Here is a 15,489-nt window from a genome sequence, read left to right as displayed (position 1 = left end):
CCCTTTCTCCTTTGCATGGCACTAGGGTACAGTGTCTGCAGCGTGGTCTCATGCTATGTGTGCATGTGTGTACACACCTGGGCATATGTGTACACAGTACTGGGCAACAGAATGGACGGTGTCCAGTGGCTCTCTGCCCTTTGTCCAGGCACTACGAGCACGTGCAGATGCTCCTTCTGATTTGTGCCACTGGGACCCTGACCCACACCACGCCCCGGCCACCTGGTCCCCAGGTAGGCACCCGGATCTGAAAGGCACACAGCAGGTGTGACTGAGCCCCCGCGGGGCCAGGGCTGTGCCCTCTGCCATTCCCGAGCCACATCCTGCCCGGCCTCTATGATTATTCAACAAAGTGTATCAACGGTGTGAGACTCTCGCTGCATGTTTTTGCGTCTCTGATTTGGGATTGATGTTTCCTGCAAGCATTTCTTCTTTCCTAGCACTTCATAAAATAACAATGAATCTTATAGTCAATAATGGCATTTTAGATTCGAAGACATAAAATCTCGTGCTTAAATTTTCTTCAAATCAACCCCCTGTTTTACTTGAACGTACTTATTTTAAAAGGAAACTTTTATCATGGCTTTAAATGGAGCGCCAATATTATTTGATGTGTTGGTTGTATTTTTTCCTCCTAGACATTAAATAATCTGTAATGGTTACAGTCTGGCTGTATGTCTTTCCAGGGGGAGACTGCCCTGGGCTGGTCTCCCTTTTCTGGCCCGGTGCTGGGCAAACAGCAGGCGAGGAACAACGTCTGTGGGGCTCTCCAAGAGCACGTCAGCCGTTAGTGGGGAGGAGCGACGGGTATGCGAGAGATTACGGCAGTGCCAGAGAGAGTAACACAGCAAGGACAGGGCTGTGCCCGCGAGCGACCGAGCCCACAGCCACTCCCTTCATGTCCCTTGCTAGGCGGTGCGCAGTCTCCACTGCAAACACACGCATCCCCCGTCCCCACTTCTCACCCCCAGACCCCCAGTTCCAAGCCCCTTGCCAGGTGCTGCAGCATCGCTGGTCTTCCTGGGCCCGAACCTCTGTGCTGGGCCGCGACCCCTTCTCCCCAAAAGCTTCTGTATCTTCTCTTTCCATCTCAAATTCATCTTTATGCCTTTGTCATTGGGTCTCTCAGGCTCCTCTGTGTGCAAGTATTTCCTCTGCTCTCCTTGGAGGGTCTGTGCTTCTGCTGATTGATCCCTGGAAGTGTGGAGCTGATCAATAAATCTTTTCTTTCCACGGCATTGAGACTGTGGTTGTAGCCAGAGGGGGGCCTGGTGTGTGTGGGCCAGACCCTCTTGGGTCCTGCCGCTTCAGCCCTGGTGACACGGCCCTGGTGACCGGTCCTGCTGTTCTCATGTGACCTCCTCCCCACTCCTCAGGCTTGGCATCAGGACCCCGGGCCCAGCCTAAGTGGCCCATGAGCAGTGGAGCTTCCCTGGGAAGGCCTTCGCCTGGGGCTGGGAGCTCGGTGTGCCTGGATCCTCCCAATACTGGTCACCCTCACATCGCGGACCGTTAGCAGGTGTGTTGCTTCTCTCCTCACTGGAATACAGACTCATGGACTCAGGGAAGCAAGGATCTTGATAAACAGTTGGGTGAGGACCCCTGCTTCCCCAGCTCTGTGGATTCCCGCATCTAGAATAGTACTTGGCATGCAGCAGGTGCTTAATAAAGACTCGAGGAAATGAAGGCGTGAAGGGTGTCAGCAGAGACACCTCTGAGGACGCTGGGGGCTCAGCGCCCCTCCTAGGAGGCCCATGGAAGCTGATGGGCCTCTGTGCTCCCTGTGGTCCTAACAAGTGGTGCCCACGGGGACGCAACAGTAACAGGAGAACTTGGATCAAGGGGTGAAGGTCAAAGGTGTCTCATTGTAAGTCAGTCAGGAGAGGGCTGTTCTGGAGCCCAGGGCGCGGGGCTTCTGGTCCCGGCCCCGCCACGACTCACAGGCCTCTTGTGGGTGAGGCTGCCCACCGTCAGCCTAGGGAGTGGCGTGTGTGCCCCAGTGAGGCCAGCCATCCCCGTGCTCCCCTCAGGCCTCACCTTGAACTGGTGCTAAGGGCTCGTAGACCACTCGGTAGCCCTGTAGGACGCCGTTGGCTGCTGCTGGTTCGCCCCATGAGACGTTAAGCGTGGTAGAGGTTATTTCTGAGAACGCCAAAAAGCTGGGGGTCCCGGGAGCTGGAGGAACAGAGCATAAAGGGGCTTTCAGTCAGGCTGCTTTATTGGTCATTTACATCCACGTCTATGCCTCCGCATAGGATAAAAGTGCTATTAGATGTTATTTTCAACTCAGTAAGTCTCCACGCTCTGGAATGAAAAGATTTATTGACCGTCTCTGAACTTCCCAGGATTAATCAGAAACCGGGACCCTCCCGAGAAGAGCAGAGAAAATGACGGGGTTTAAACGCAAAGGAGCCTGAGAGACACAGTGACAGAGGCGTAAAGAGGAATAAGACAGGCAGACGCAGAAGGAAAGGCAGATGGCTTCTGGCTTCGGTTCCAGCAAATGAGGCTGCTGGAGGCCCTGCCCACCTCACCTCCCTTGCCTGTGGGTTCAGGGGGGCCCTCTGGAGCTCCACCCTGGGGCTGGGGAAGGGGGGCCCCAGCCAGCCACTTGGGGTGGGAGAAGCTGCCTGTGGGCCAGGAGGGCCAGGCATGGGGTCAGGGACAGAGCCTGCTCCCTGCCCCCTTCCCTGGGTTCTGTGGAGTGTTTTGGGGTCCAGACTGATCCCCAGAATCAGCACATGTCTTCCTGGCTGCGCTCCCGCCAGTCACGCTGTGACCTGCCAAGTCCTCGGTACCCTGGGGAGTAACAGGTGACCCAGCTTGGATTCCAGAAGCGGCCCCTCCTGGCTGCTGGCTGAGGCCCTCAGGAAGCCACCCTTGCCCGTTGGTCAGTCATCTCACGGGAAGGAGCCGTGATGCTCGGGAGTCCCCATCTCCAGGAGATAAAGCACCTGGTAGGTTTCACTGGCTGAGCTCATGGTCCTGCACAGGACAGGTGTCCCTGGCTCTCCTGGCCTTACATTTCCTGGGTCCCACACACGAAGCACCTCTCAGAGATCCCCGGGACCAGCTGCATTCCCTGGGAATTCCTGACCACTTCTTAAGTTCTCCAGGCTGCTTGGGAAGCTGAGAGGTGGGAGAGAATGAGGCTGGAAACACTCTGTGTGTGGGGATGGGCAGCAGGCAGGATGACCCCCGGCTCCATAGAGCTCTTGGGCCCGGTTGGTAGCAGGAGTCAGGAAGGTGGCAGGAGCTGCTTCCAGTGGTCTGTGGCCTGGAAACCCGGGAAGCACCTGATACTGTGGCCTGGGCTCTGTGCACAGGCGCTGGTCTCCCAGTGGTGTGGACATGCTGGGGTCAAGACCCCAGTAAGAAGCTCCCTGAGGGAACCTGATGGAGGCCTGGGTGCGGACTCAGAGTCTGCCTGCCCTCCGCAATCCTAGAGGGTCCCAGGGAGAACACGCACCACTCGCAGCCCTCTCATGGGTACCGGAGGCCGCGACACAGCAGGTGGAGGCCAGGCCCTGGGGGAAGGAGATGAACTGAGCCCAGGCCTGCCTCTCCAGAAGGCACCCAACACACAGCTGCGTGTTACAGGTCAGGCAGAGCAGAGAGCAGTGCGGACAGAGAGTGAGGCCCGCTGTTTCAGCTGGGCTTGGGGGCAACTATAGGTTTGGGAGTGGAGGGGTGCCCAGTGGAAGCCCGGAGGAAGGAAACACATTGCGCTCCTACCGGCCTGATGGGTGCGTCCCTGCCGGGGGTCACTCTGCGGCCCGTCTCCCGCCGCGTTGAAGGCGGAGATGCTGACCAGATATTGGGTGTGGCTGGTCAGATTCTTCAGCTTCAGCACGGTCTCCGGCAGGAACAGGACCTTCATCTTCTCTGTTTCGTTCTGGCTGTCTGCCTCCCAGTAGTAAACCTGTTGGAAAGAGCCAGAGGTTAGAGGCAGGCCGTGGGGATGGGGGTGGCAGCCCTGTTTTGGAGCTCATTGGGGAAGGGGCAGGCCCAGTAAGCAGGACTGTGGGCCTGAGCCCAAAGCCCTTGGGTGGGGCCACGCTGTGGCCGGGAAGGCAGAGAGCAAGGGAGAGGGAGGTCTGAGCCAGGGTCAGGCAGGGGTTCCTCAGCTGCTACTATAGTTTGGGAAGCCAGTAATTTGTGTTTCTGAGTTGTTCTTCCAGCCTTGGAGCTTTGCCTAACTGAACACAGAAGTAGCACTTTCCTCCAGCTCCCCGTGAAGGCCTTCCCCCTTCCAGAGCTGGGGGCTTTTGCTTACGGCCTCTGCCCCATTCCTCAGTCTTCTGGACAGGAGGAGACCGACTGTATTCGTCCCTGCTCCAGCCTGTGCAGAGAACCCAAGGCTCAGCCCTGTGCTCCCACGGCAGGTCGACACGTGAGTCTTCAATCCACGTGGCATGAAAAATAGCCCGGGGAGAAACCAGGTTGGGCTCAGCACTGTGGGGAAGGCCCCGTGCTTCTCCCAGATGTGTTTCCCCTCCCCCAGTTCATATGTGCTCCTGGGCGAGTAGATGCCCGAGTACAATGGCTGGACGAGGTGTCCAGGATCGCTTCTCTGGACAACTGGCCGAGGACCGCCGCCCTGTGCCAGGGCCAGCCCGGCTGCCCCAAAACAACACCCATTCATGGATCCACCTTGGCTCTGCGGGCTGAAACCCAGCCAGGCCTTTAGAGCCGCTGGCCCACAAGGCAGCCTGCCGCAGAGCCGGGGAGTACCTCCCGCATGGGTGCGCACCCTGACCGCGGGCACTGTCGACTCGGCCCGGCGGGGGCCAGCCTCTGCTCTCCCAACTGCGCACATCCGATCCTGCACTTGGTCAGGCCTTACGAACTTGAGATCAATACCCAAGTTCAATGTCTTTATCATTAAGGAAATTAGAAAACATATTTTGGACATACATAAATAGCATCTTGCCTCCAAGCTCACAGGACTTCGCATTACCTCATTCATCACTGTAACAGCCCTGCCGTGGAGGAAGGTATTTATTTTCATCAAACACTGACAAAAATCATTTTTAAATGGACATTTAATTGGCCCAATAGTCGTCGGGGTAGGCTGGCCCACAGAAGCCGATGACTGACTGAGCTGGGCCGGCAGAGGGGAGGTGCTGGGGGGGTTTGCCGGGATCAGCCCGGGGCCGCTTTCTTTGGGGGCGCTCTAGCTGGGTCTTCTGAGTTCTCTGCACAGATGTGGCCTTGCAGACGGGTGTGGGGGGCTTCCTGCCCGCCGGATGAACCTGCTCTGTGTTATCACCCATCGGCCCACTGCCTTTCTTTTGCCCCATATCCGAAATGTTTAGCTAATGTGGAATCCTGAGTTGAGTGTGGTGGTTCTCAAAGTGGGCTTCCTAGGAATCCCCAGGGAACGTGTGAGAAATGCAACTTCTTGGACTCCCCCCGCAGACCTCATGAAATATCCAATAGAAACCCAAGGGCAGAGCTGCACTAGAAAACCTGCTCTTTTTTAGGCTGCTCTGTTTTACTCTTAGCAGAGACACTGGAGGCTCCCAGAGTGGGTGCAGGAGCTGGAAGGGTTCCTGGCTGGGCCTGGGAGGGACGGGCTTCTGGGCACAAGCCAGCTGTGCAGGGCACCGGACCCCCACCCCCGAGCCCAAAAGGCAAGGTCAGGCTAAGCCTGTTCCAGCTGCTCAGGATCGCCTGTGGCCTTCTGGGCAGATGGTCAGCTGTATGTCTGTCGGAAAGACACGAAGTGTGGCTGGGGTTCCAGAAAAGCACTTGGGAGCTCTGGGGAATGAGGCCACTTTTCCTGGCCTACAAGTGACCTGGAAGGAAGAGTCAAACCCCGCGAGAGAGCATTGCCTTGTAGCCCTGGATGTTCCCGTTCTGGCTTTCCGGTGGTGGCGGGTCCCATGAGACCTCCAGCTGGCTGGCCGTGAGCGGGGTCACCTGGATGTTCTGCGGAGCCATGGCCGGGGCTGAGGAGAAAACAGCACAGGACAGAAGCTGAGGCATCTGCTGACATGTGCAGGGCCCCTAAGTCCAGAGGGGGCTTCCTGAGAGCCTGCCCAGGCTGTCCAGCTTTTATGCCTGGGAACCCTGCAAAACGTTCCCAGAATCACGTTTAGAGATGCATAAAATACAGTCTGGACAATTACAGAGGAAACGGATTCTATTGAGACACAGTTGGCAGAGTGTTCATAAACAAGGGTATGATCTGCTCATCTGCGTGCCTCGGGAGTGGGACGCGGGGTGGTGCTGCCAGGCTGGGCTAAGGGCTGCTGGGACATCAAGGTGTGACGCGTGCGGGAGGATCTGTGGTTTTAGCACCAACCGGGGGCGTTTGGGGGCCTGTTGCTGAGTGAGTGGCAGGTCCTGCAGGCCTCGGGGCTGTGTCACTACGTTAGCAGTGGAGAGAGGCACTGCGTTTTGGATGGAACATGGAGAGACTAAGACATCCGCGTGCCCATCCCAGAAATCTTATGCTGTTGGGGCCCTGTTCCCTGGGGCTGCAGATGCAAGGCTGGCCCCTAATGGGGTCAGGAGCACAGACTGCCCTGCTCCCAGTGCCCCTGCTCCGAGGGTCCTTAGGGCTCCAACACTGAGGACCTGGTCCTCCCGCCCCGAGGGCCACACTGTGCCTGGTGAGGTGGGGAGGACACTGCGGCCGTCGGCCCCTGGGAAGCTGGGAGAGTTCAGAGAGCACATGCGTACATGCAGAGCCTGTCTCCTTTGCGTCTATGAGCTCTGCGCCGTTTCTGAATTCCTTGCGTGGTGGGCCACTCTCTGCCCCCCTGGGAGCTACTCCCTTGTCCTGCCTGCCAGTGCACTGCACCAGCGGGTCTGTGCTGGGCTGGACCCCTGGGCCCCAGGAACTGCCTGGGGGCCTCGATCTGTGGGCCCAGGAATATTTCCAGGCCATGCACGGAGACGACACAACAGCTGCTGTCCGAGGGTGACGGCCCCGCACACATGCTCTCAGGAGAGAACGACCTTCGAGAGTCACCCCGTTCCCCCCCACCATGTAGAATAAAATAGTAATTAACACCCACTCAGCCTGACACCGACTATTTATTTTGTTCTAACTGTGCGGCTCCCGAATTATCGCTGCCCACCCTGCCGTTAATGGAAATGTTAATAACCCACACCAGGTTGTTGTGACAGATGCTCGACCTCATTATCAGAAATTCTTATTTACCGCTCCATTAAACAACAGAATCACACAAAAAAACAATTCAATCAAAACTAACTGGAGGAATTTTAACAGCCACATTAATAATCCAAAACATAAATAAAGTTAATGTCTTTTGCATGTTTGCCATCGGCAACTCTATCGCAAAATTACTGTTGTACAATTAAAACGTGAAAGGCAAAATTGAGCACGGCCATTACCCTGGCAGTGGGTTAGAACCTTCTGTGTGTGGCCCCCTGCCCCCACCCCGGGGTTCTCCTCCCCAAAGCTCGGGCTTTCGACTGTTCTCTGGACGTGGAGGTCCACAGAAACGGGGCTCGAGGCGGCTCCCAGAACTCAAGGGCCATGTGCTTCTTGGCTGGGATCGTCACATGCTGGCCAAAACCCACCCACTGTCTTGTGTAAAGCAGCCAAGCTGCATGCACTGCTGTCCCCAAGCTGAGCTGCTGTGATGTGCTCACCAGCTCTCCCGCAGCCCAGAGCTTTTGTGCCATAAAAATGCTGTGGGGAACAAGGATTATTTTGATGACGACATAAGCAGGGAAGAGAGAAATGCGTGTAAACACAGAGCGGAGCATGTCAGTTTTGAGGCATTATTTCCTTGGTTCCCGAAAGCATTTGAGTCTCCGTGCCAGCAGGAGGACCCGACTTAGGGAGGCTCTGCTATTTACAACCCCAGATACAGTGCTTGTTGGTCTTTGCGGGTGTGCGGGGGGATGGGGAGGCGCGAATGGAACTCCCGGTGAGCCCTTGCATGCGTTCTCCCCAATTCGTGCCCGTGCTGCACGGTAAACACAGAAATCAGACCTGGATGCTTTCTTAACATGCATGAAATCAGGGCTAAAGAGCATTTTCGCACAGCAGTCTCCAGGACGCGCTAAGACACAGACTGCCCACAAGCAGCCCCGAGAGCTGGCTTGCAAAGGGGATGCCTCATGTCAGGGCTTACGATCCCGCCAGGCTGCTGGGAGCAGGGCCTCTGGGGGGGGGGGAAGGGTGGCCCCTGCTACCCTGGCCACAGAGGCCACAGAAAGAGCAAGCTCACAGAGGAAGCAACGGAGGAATTTACAGGCTCCTGCACCTGAAAAGTTCTGGAATCTTCGGGGGTTTTGGGTGACTGCATAGGGAGGCCCGGCATGCAAGCTCCCCAGAGCAGAAAGGGCAGCGCTCTGTCCACCTCACATGACCACCGGGCCGACATGCTGCCCCAGAGTGGCCAGCAGCTGCTGGAACCATGTGACTGTGCCCGGCTCAGTCTTAACTTGCTGCTGAGAGGAAAGCACTGGCTCACGGCCACCTAACTCTGTGCCCACCAGGTCCTGAGTAGACCTGGTCACTCCTCAGGCCTGAGCTGTAGACCTTCCCTTGTCAGCATTTAAGAGCTTCCACTATGAGGTCCAGCCCCTGGACAGGCCCTGCACTGTGCTCTCACCATGGAGAAAAAGAGATGACCGTGGTTGCCTGCTTGAGAGAGTCAGGGAAATGTTCTATCCTGCAAGAATGAACTGTACAGACTCACCCATCCATTCAAACTACCCACTGCCTCCGAGGAAGGGTGCTGTGGCCTGTGATATCTCCCTCCGAGGGGACCACATGTCTCCCCTTCTGACCCCAGTGTAGTCAATGACAGGGAAGCAGTAGGGACATGTGGGCAGGAGTGACCCAGGCCACCTCCCAGAAGAAGCTTCCTGAAGGTCCCTGGCCTTCGATCTCCCCTTTCCCCACTACCACCTGAGCAGCAGTTCCCCTGCGGGGGCTGACTCCTCAGTCTGTGTCTTGGGGAGAAGACAACAGGGAGCAGGAGAGACACAGTTGGCCGAAGAGAACAGGGAACGTGAGAGAGAAATGGCCGCTGGTGATTAAGCCGCTAGGACTAGGTGACTGGTTGTCGCCACAGTGTAATGTGCTGACATTTTCCTGAGTATCCCCCAGGCCCTAGGCTTGGCACTGAGGGGGGGGGGTGGACACAAAATGCAGCAACACGTGTAACAAGAGAGAGATCGCAGTCATCATGATAGCACGTGTAATGGGAAGACAGGTTCAAAGGGCCATGAGAAGTCATTTCTGGCTGGGGGACACGGGGTCTTTCCTGGAAAAGGGTGTCTTTCAATAACGGGGAGGATTCGACATGTGACTATGGGCCTGGGAAGAGAGGGCCACATAAGGGGCGGGAATGGGAAGGGCGACGGGGTAGGGTATCTGCTGGGGTCACATCGGACAGATGGTCATCCAGGTGCTAGTGGCACCTGGGGCCGTGCTGGGCTTTTGCCAGTGCTGAACCATGCTAGGCCATGTCAGACCATGCTAGATCATGCTGAGTCATGCTAGGTCATGGTAGGCCATATCATATCATGCTAGGTCACACTAGGCCATGCTAGGTCATGTCAGATCATGCTAGGCCATGATAGGTCGGGCTAGACCATGTTAGATCATGCTAGGCCATGATAGGTCATGTTAGATCATATTAGACCATGCTAGGTCAGGTTAGATCATGCTAGGTTGTGCTAGCATTTTAGATTATGCTAGACCATGCCAGGCCATTCTAGATCATCTTAGACCATGATAGGCCATGCTAGATCATATTAGGCCATGCTAGGTCATGTTAGATCATGCTTGATTATGCTGGACCATGCTAGGCTATGTTATATTATGCTAGGCCATGTTAGACCATGCTAGATCATGCTAAGTCATGTTAGACCATGTTAGGCCATGCTAGATCATGCTAAATCATGTTAGACTATGCTAGGCTATGCTAGGCTATGCTAGGTTTCTTTCACTTTCTGTAACCCAGGGATTTCTTATTTGGGTAGAACAATTTTTTAACTGATGCCTTGAGGATCACTGTTAACATTTCAATATAACGAGACAAGTATTTGTTTGATATAATAAAAAAATTACACACTCATCAGTTCCCTTTAACTACATCACCATTTTTCTGGCCAAACACGCTCTCTGATTTCCTGTCGAAGCAAACAGGAAATAGAATTCTCTAACGTAGTTTACTTTCTCGGCAAACTCTGCCAATACAATTTGTTCCTCTCGGCCAAGACACCTGGAGACAGACTCCGGTTCTGCGTAATTATCTAACCTCTGGGGCCTTTGCAATACAGAAAGGAGGCTTAACCAGATCATAGTTCTTCAGCTCAGTGGGGGGCAAGTCAAGACTGGAGACGGAACAATGACTCAGCGCAGGAACCTGGGAAAGGAGCAGAATCTCAAAAGGTGAGCAGAGCCCGGAAACACAAAAGCTTCGTGCACTTCTGGGGCAGGGGCACAGTCCCTAGAAGGAAGATAGGAGAGTCCCTGTTGTCACCCAATGTCAAGTCCAATGCCTGGGGCCCTGCAGGAGGCCAGGCAGCTGCCAGGGCCACCCAGAGAAACTCCGGGTCTGTAAACGAGTGCTCAGTTCGACATCGTACTGCGATGTTTAAAAAAGCCTACGACAGAATTCAAAGTGAGGAGATCGTGTTTTATAAATCTGTAATGAACACAAAAGACACGGATCACCCTTTTCTCAAGCGGAAGCCCCTGCTCGCCAGAAGCCTGCAGGGCCTTTGGAAGAGCGTGCTCTCATCTAGTCTGCAGCTGCTGGAATCATGGTGACCCAGCAGTGGGGTGTGACCACGGTGCTGAGGGCGGCGCGGGGGGTGCGTGTGCAAGCCTTTTGTCTGGGTTCGCCTCACCCCCATAACCCCAGGCGGCGGGCTCTCACCGCTGCCTTTCCTGCACAGGAAGACTGAGAAGGGCCCGGCCCCGGGACTCGACTCACACCGCACTCGATGCCAGGCAGCCCAGCGTCTAGCACAATGCGCAAGGGAGGGTGGGGGATTCAAGGCCACGTTTCTGGGTTCCTGGAGCAGCCACTGCAGCCCAGCCCCATCTCACTCAGCCTGAGCCCCTCACTTGAGCTCAAATGCCCGTTTTTCCTCCAATCTGCTCAGTGCTGAGCGGGAACTAACACAACTCTCAGGAAGCTTAACAAGAAAAATCGGGAAGCAGGTCCCTAAAACTGTCTTCAAAAACAGTCAGTGTCAAGGACTCCAGGCTCTGAGGCTGCAGGTGGAAGGTCATGGACGAAGCCCTGGATGGTGAGATTAGGATCCGGGCTCAGCCTGTGGGACTTGGGACACGGTTCAATCTCTGCGCCTCAGTTTCTTTTGCAAAACAGGAGAAAAGACCAGACTGAACAGGTCTCAGAGGTGAAATGAAGTAACTCTGCGGCCAGCAAGGAGGAGGCACTCTGTAACACAGCCTGAACACAGGATCTTGCTCCAAACTCATTTGTTCAGTAGGTGTGGGCAGTGTCCTGGGCCTGCTTTGGCTGTGTCCCCGTGGGGACTGTCAGTAGTCCCATCACTGACATGTTTAAACATCCGCCCTCCTCTCAGTTCCTTTGTGGGCCAAGAGCAGCCCAGGTGTGTCCTTGACACTCTAACTTCCATAGCCTTGGAAGCCGGCATCCTGATGGCTGATGGTGGTGGTGCTCCATGGTCCCGCCTCCTGGTACTCACACCCTCCCTTGTGTGATTCCCTCCTAAGAGCACGTGCTTCTGACCAGCAGAATGTGTCAGACACGGAAGGCGGTGGCCCCATGATTGGCTTCCAGGAGACTGTGCTTCCCCACGGCTAGCGCCCATCTGGCTGGCCCTCTGTCCTACCCTTTCCCAGCAGCCATGCAGGGAGACACCCCCTGCAGAGGCTCGCCATGACAAGGAGCCCAGGGAGGCTTTTGTCCAACAGCCCATGAAACAGAGACTTGCCAACACAAGTGCGCTTAGAAATGGCTCCTTCCCCAGTCCAGCCTTCAGATGAGACAGCTGCCCTGCGTGCCACCCTGGGCGAGACCTAAAGCAGAGGACACAGCTTAGTTGGGCCTGAACACCTGGCTCCCCCACTATGGTGGTGTAGCACATGCATGTTTTTTTCAAGCAGCTGCCCAGGGAACATTTGTCACACAGCCTTTGATAACCAATCGATAACCAATACAGCCAATGAGCATAAGCTCCTCTAGGAAAGGTACCCAGCTGAGGCCCAGTCTCTGCACACTCTGGGCTCAGACAGATTGGCTTGAATTTAGTGTAGCCCCTGTGCTAAATGCAGGCTCTCATGGTGTTCAAGCGACCCACCATTATGGTCACACGTGTTCATAAGCAGCCTGGACCCACCTCTGGGCTGGGCACCAATGAGTGTGCAGAGGAAGACGGCTCTGGCCTTCAGAATGGTGGGTGTGTTGCAGGCAATACGGGAGTCTGGAGCAGTGTAGGGAGTTGGAGAGTTTCTGCCACGGGTGCTTCCCAGCAGGAACAAGGAAGAGGTTGGGAGCCCGGTAGCCCAGTCCCTGCCAGGCCCCACCTTGCTGGCAGGAGACACGGCAGTGAAAGCTGCTCAAACAAGCCAGCCATAAGGCCTGCACCTGTTGTGGGGTTTTCCTCCTTGCCTGTAGAGTGAATTTTCCATCAGAACAAGACCCCGGCCTACAGGCCACGACTGGACTGGGACCGCTGGTGGTCTGTACAACGCAAACCATGGTCACCGATTCACCAACCACGTCATATGCAGTTTGTATTTGCAAAACTCACGATACAGGGAGGATGTCTGCTCCCATTCCACACCTTAGAAAACGGAGCCTAAAGGGGCTTACGTTGTTTGTCCCAGAAGGGGCTGGATTTGCGCTGGGGTTTGCGTAACTGGGAGGCTCGCTGATCGTCAAGGACAGGCGTCAGGGAGCTTCCCATAAAGGGCCGGGTAGCGTTTTAGATTTTGAGGGACGCATGTTCTCTGTCACAATGACTCAACGCTGCCTTTGTTTGGCAAATTAGTCACAGACAGCGTGTAAATGAATGGGCATCTCAATAAAACTCCATTCACAAAATCAGGCACTGGATTTGGCCCATGGGCCTGCTTTGTGGACCCTGCTCTGGGTCAGTAACGCAAGGATATAGCACCTGGCGAGGTGAGGGTCCACGATCCATGTGTCAGCTCATCTTTGAACACCCACAAGCCACAGGTGTACTTGGAGATGGCTGGGCTGAAGCTGGGGGGTGCCCCAGCTGTGAAGACCAGCTGTGGGCCCGCTGCGTGGATACAGACAGCAGACGGCACCCGAAGGAGGGTGGGGGCCATGACAAAGGAGCAAGTGACGGTGCTTTTGATGTCGGGGACTGTGAGTCAACCAATGGTGACCAGCTGACGGGCTGTGGGCATGAGGGCTGCAAGGTGTCAAGGCTGCCCTCCAAAGGTCGGCCTGGAATTTGGAGATGCATAGAGGCACTGACCCCGGAGCACATGGGGGAGAAAATTCAGGAATTCCACGGGTCCAGAAGGCACCTAAGGGTGCAAGAATGAGGCAACCACTCCAGGAGAGCAGACTGACAGAGAGAGTGAATGGCGCCAGGGAGAGAGCAGAGGCAGAGCCCGGGGGCTGGGGGTCGTGCTACAGAGACGGGGCCTGGTATTGGCCAGAGTCAAAGGAAGCAGTCCTGGACCTGGTAACAAGGAGCTCAGAGCTTGGCAGTTCCAAGGACAGACGCGGCGGGGACCCATGGAGCTAGCCCGTCAGCTTCTGCTCATACTCCCGGCATCCCCAGTTGGCAGTGAGACAACACATGAAAGGAGGGGGGTTCTCAAATTCAGCAAGAGCTTGGCCGGGAAGGAGAGACACAGGCGAGGCCAGGCTCTGCGGAGAGACCAGGCGGTCGGAGCACTTCCAAGTCCACAGCTCTGTATTGCCAGCAGCCCGGTGGCCAGGTGTGGACACCCTGTCCCCACGTGGCTGCTGACTCACACACGTGGGAATGATGTCTCCTTTGTCCCCGGGGACAACCAGTGTCTACGAATCCAGCAGGCCTGCCGTCCAGGTGGGGCTCTGGAAGGTGTGAAGGCCCCTTGGCCAGCACGGCTCGACCCCAGACAGCCTCACCCACTTACAGGGCCCAGGCCAGGCTTCTCTCTCCACCCAGAGTTTGCGCTGCTCAAGGGCAGGACCTGGGCTTCCCCCTTCAGGGGCCCCTCCAGCCGCTGAGGGAGTGGGCGCTCAGCAGTGAGGTCTCCATCCACCCCCAGTACAATGCTCAGAGGAGCGTCCTGAGAATCTGCCCAGCCCAGAACTTGGACTCCAGATGGCGTGATGTTTGGGATCTTTTCCAAATAAAGCATTAGGATTCAAATATTCTCCATAACCTTCCTACGCTGATGGAAATTAGGTTAATAGAAATGTCATTTATCTACTAACATTTCATCTGCTGGGGAAGGCAGTACTCTGTGCTGCGGAGCACATGGTGCAGGAGAGGGATACCCAGAGCTGTGGGACCAGGAGATGCTCGCGGAGGCCGGAGATGCAAATTCTCTATCTCTCCCTATGAACAAGAGGGATCCACTGAGGGGTTGAAATCGGGTTGGGGAAGGATCACTCATGCTGGGGTATGGAAGCTGGGGTAGTCGTGGTGATTCTAGAACTTTCCATGGGTCTCTGCTATAGGGCATCAGCTCACACCTGTGCCCTTGGTCTGGGACCCTCGCGGCACCCCAGCACTGACCAGACTGTGGGAGCTGCCCTCCCTTCCTCTCACCTCTCCCAGGCCACGTCTGACCGCACGGACGGCCTAATCCTGGGTGCAGCCCTGCCTCAGGCCTCCCCTCACCCCCTCAGCACCCCATTCCCCATGTGCTTGCAGTGGCTTTAGAATCAACACAGCTGCCGGACTCTGTTACCTCATTCCCCACGCGGCCTCAGGACAGGAGTTCCTGGAGTCAGGGATGCTGAAGACAGGCTGGAGGAGGCAGCAAAGGCCAGGGCCATCCCTAGGAGCTCTCTCTGGTCTGGGAGGGGACAGGCAATGTCCCCACTCTCTTATCAACGTCTACTGGGTCAGCTGGGGTCAGGCCCAGCAACACAGGAGGCTGTCCCTCTATGGGGACTCTCTAGTCTGGTCTCTGAGGCAATGACTCGGGACTTTGTGCATCAAGAAAGCAAACAGTGTGCTGTGGCCCCTGAGGGCAAGAAGGAGCCCCAGGACCCCTGGCCACCTCCAGACTGGGTGACGGCCTCCGGGCACCCACGGCTCACCTGGGGCCAGAGATAGCGACTGGCCTGGCCCACAGCAGGCTCTCACATCCCAGTGAACACCCGCCACACCATTCATGATCGCTGGCCTGTAAGCCCCGTGTCTCCACCTGCACACTGTATACACACTGCATGGCCCACCACACGACAGGCAGGACCTGCTATGGAAGCTGCCTGTGGTTTTGATGCTGTCAGGACCCGCGTCCATTAGTAATTACCTGGAGATCGCAGTGCGTGATGCCGGGGAGAGGCTGTGGCC

General features: G+C 56.1%; 1 protein-coding gene across 4 annotated transcripts in view; it reads right to left on the bottom strand.

Moving 5' to 3' along the window:
• Nucleotides 1–15,489, bottom strand: part of SDK1 (sidekick cell adhesion molecule 1) — an 869,284-nt gene that overhangs the window by 36,968 nt on the left and 816,827 nt on the right. For all 4 annotated transcript variants that reach the window (XM_082714190.1, XM_082714191.1, XM_082714189.1 and 1 more), the window contains 3 exons: nt 5,839–5,954; nt 3,736–3,922; nt 2,038–2,175 (listed from right to left, as the gene is read on the bottom strand). In XM_082714190.1, the coding sequence (XP_082570316.1) occupies nt 2,038–2,175; nt 3,736–3,922; nt 5,839–5,954 (441 nt within the window). The remainder of the gene's footprint in view (nt 1–2,037; nt 2,176–3,735; nt 3,923–5,838; nt 5,955–15,489) is intronic.

Source organism: Mustela nivalis (genome assembly GCF_964662115.1).
Source record: "Mustela nivalis genome assembly, chromosome: 19".
NCBI classification, from domain to species: domain Eukaryota; kingdom Metazoa; phylum Chordata; class Mammalia; order Carnivora; family Mustelidae; genus Mustela; species Mustela nivalis.
The sequence above is the reverse complement of the archived record's forward strand: the minus strand, read 5'-3'. Positions and strand labels throughout refer to the sequence as shown.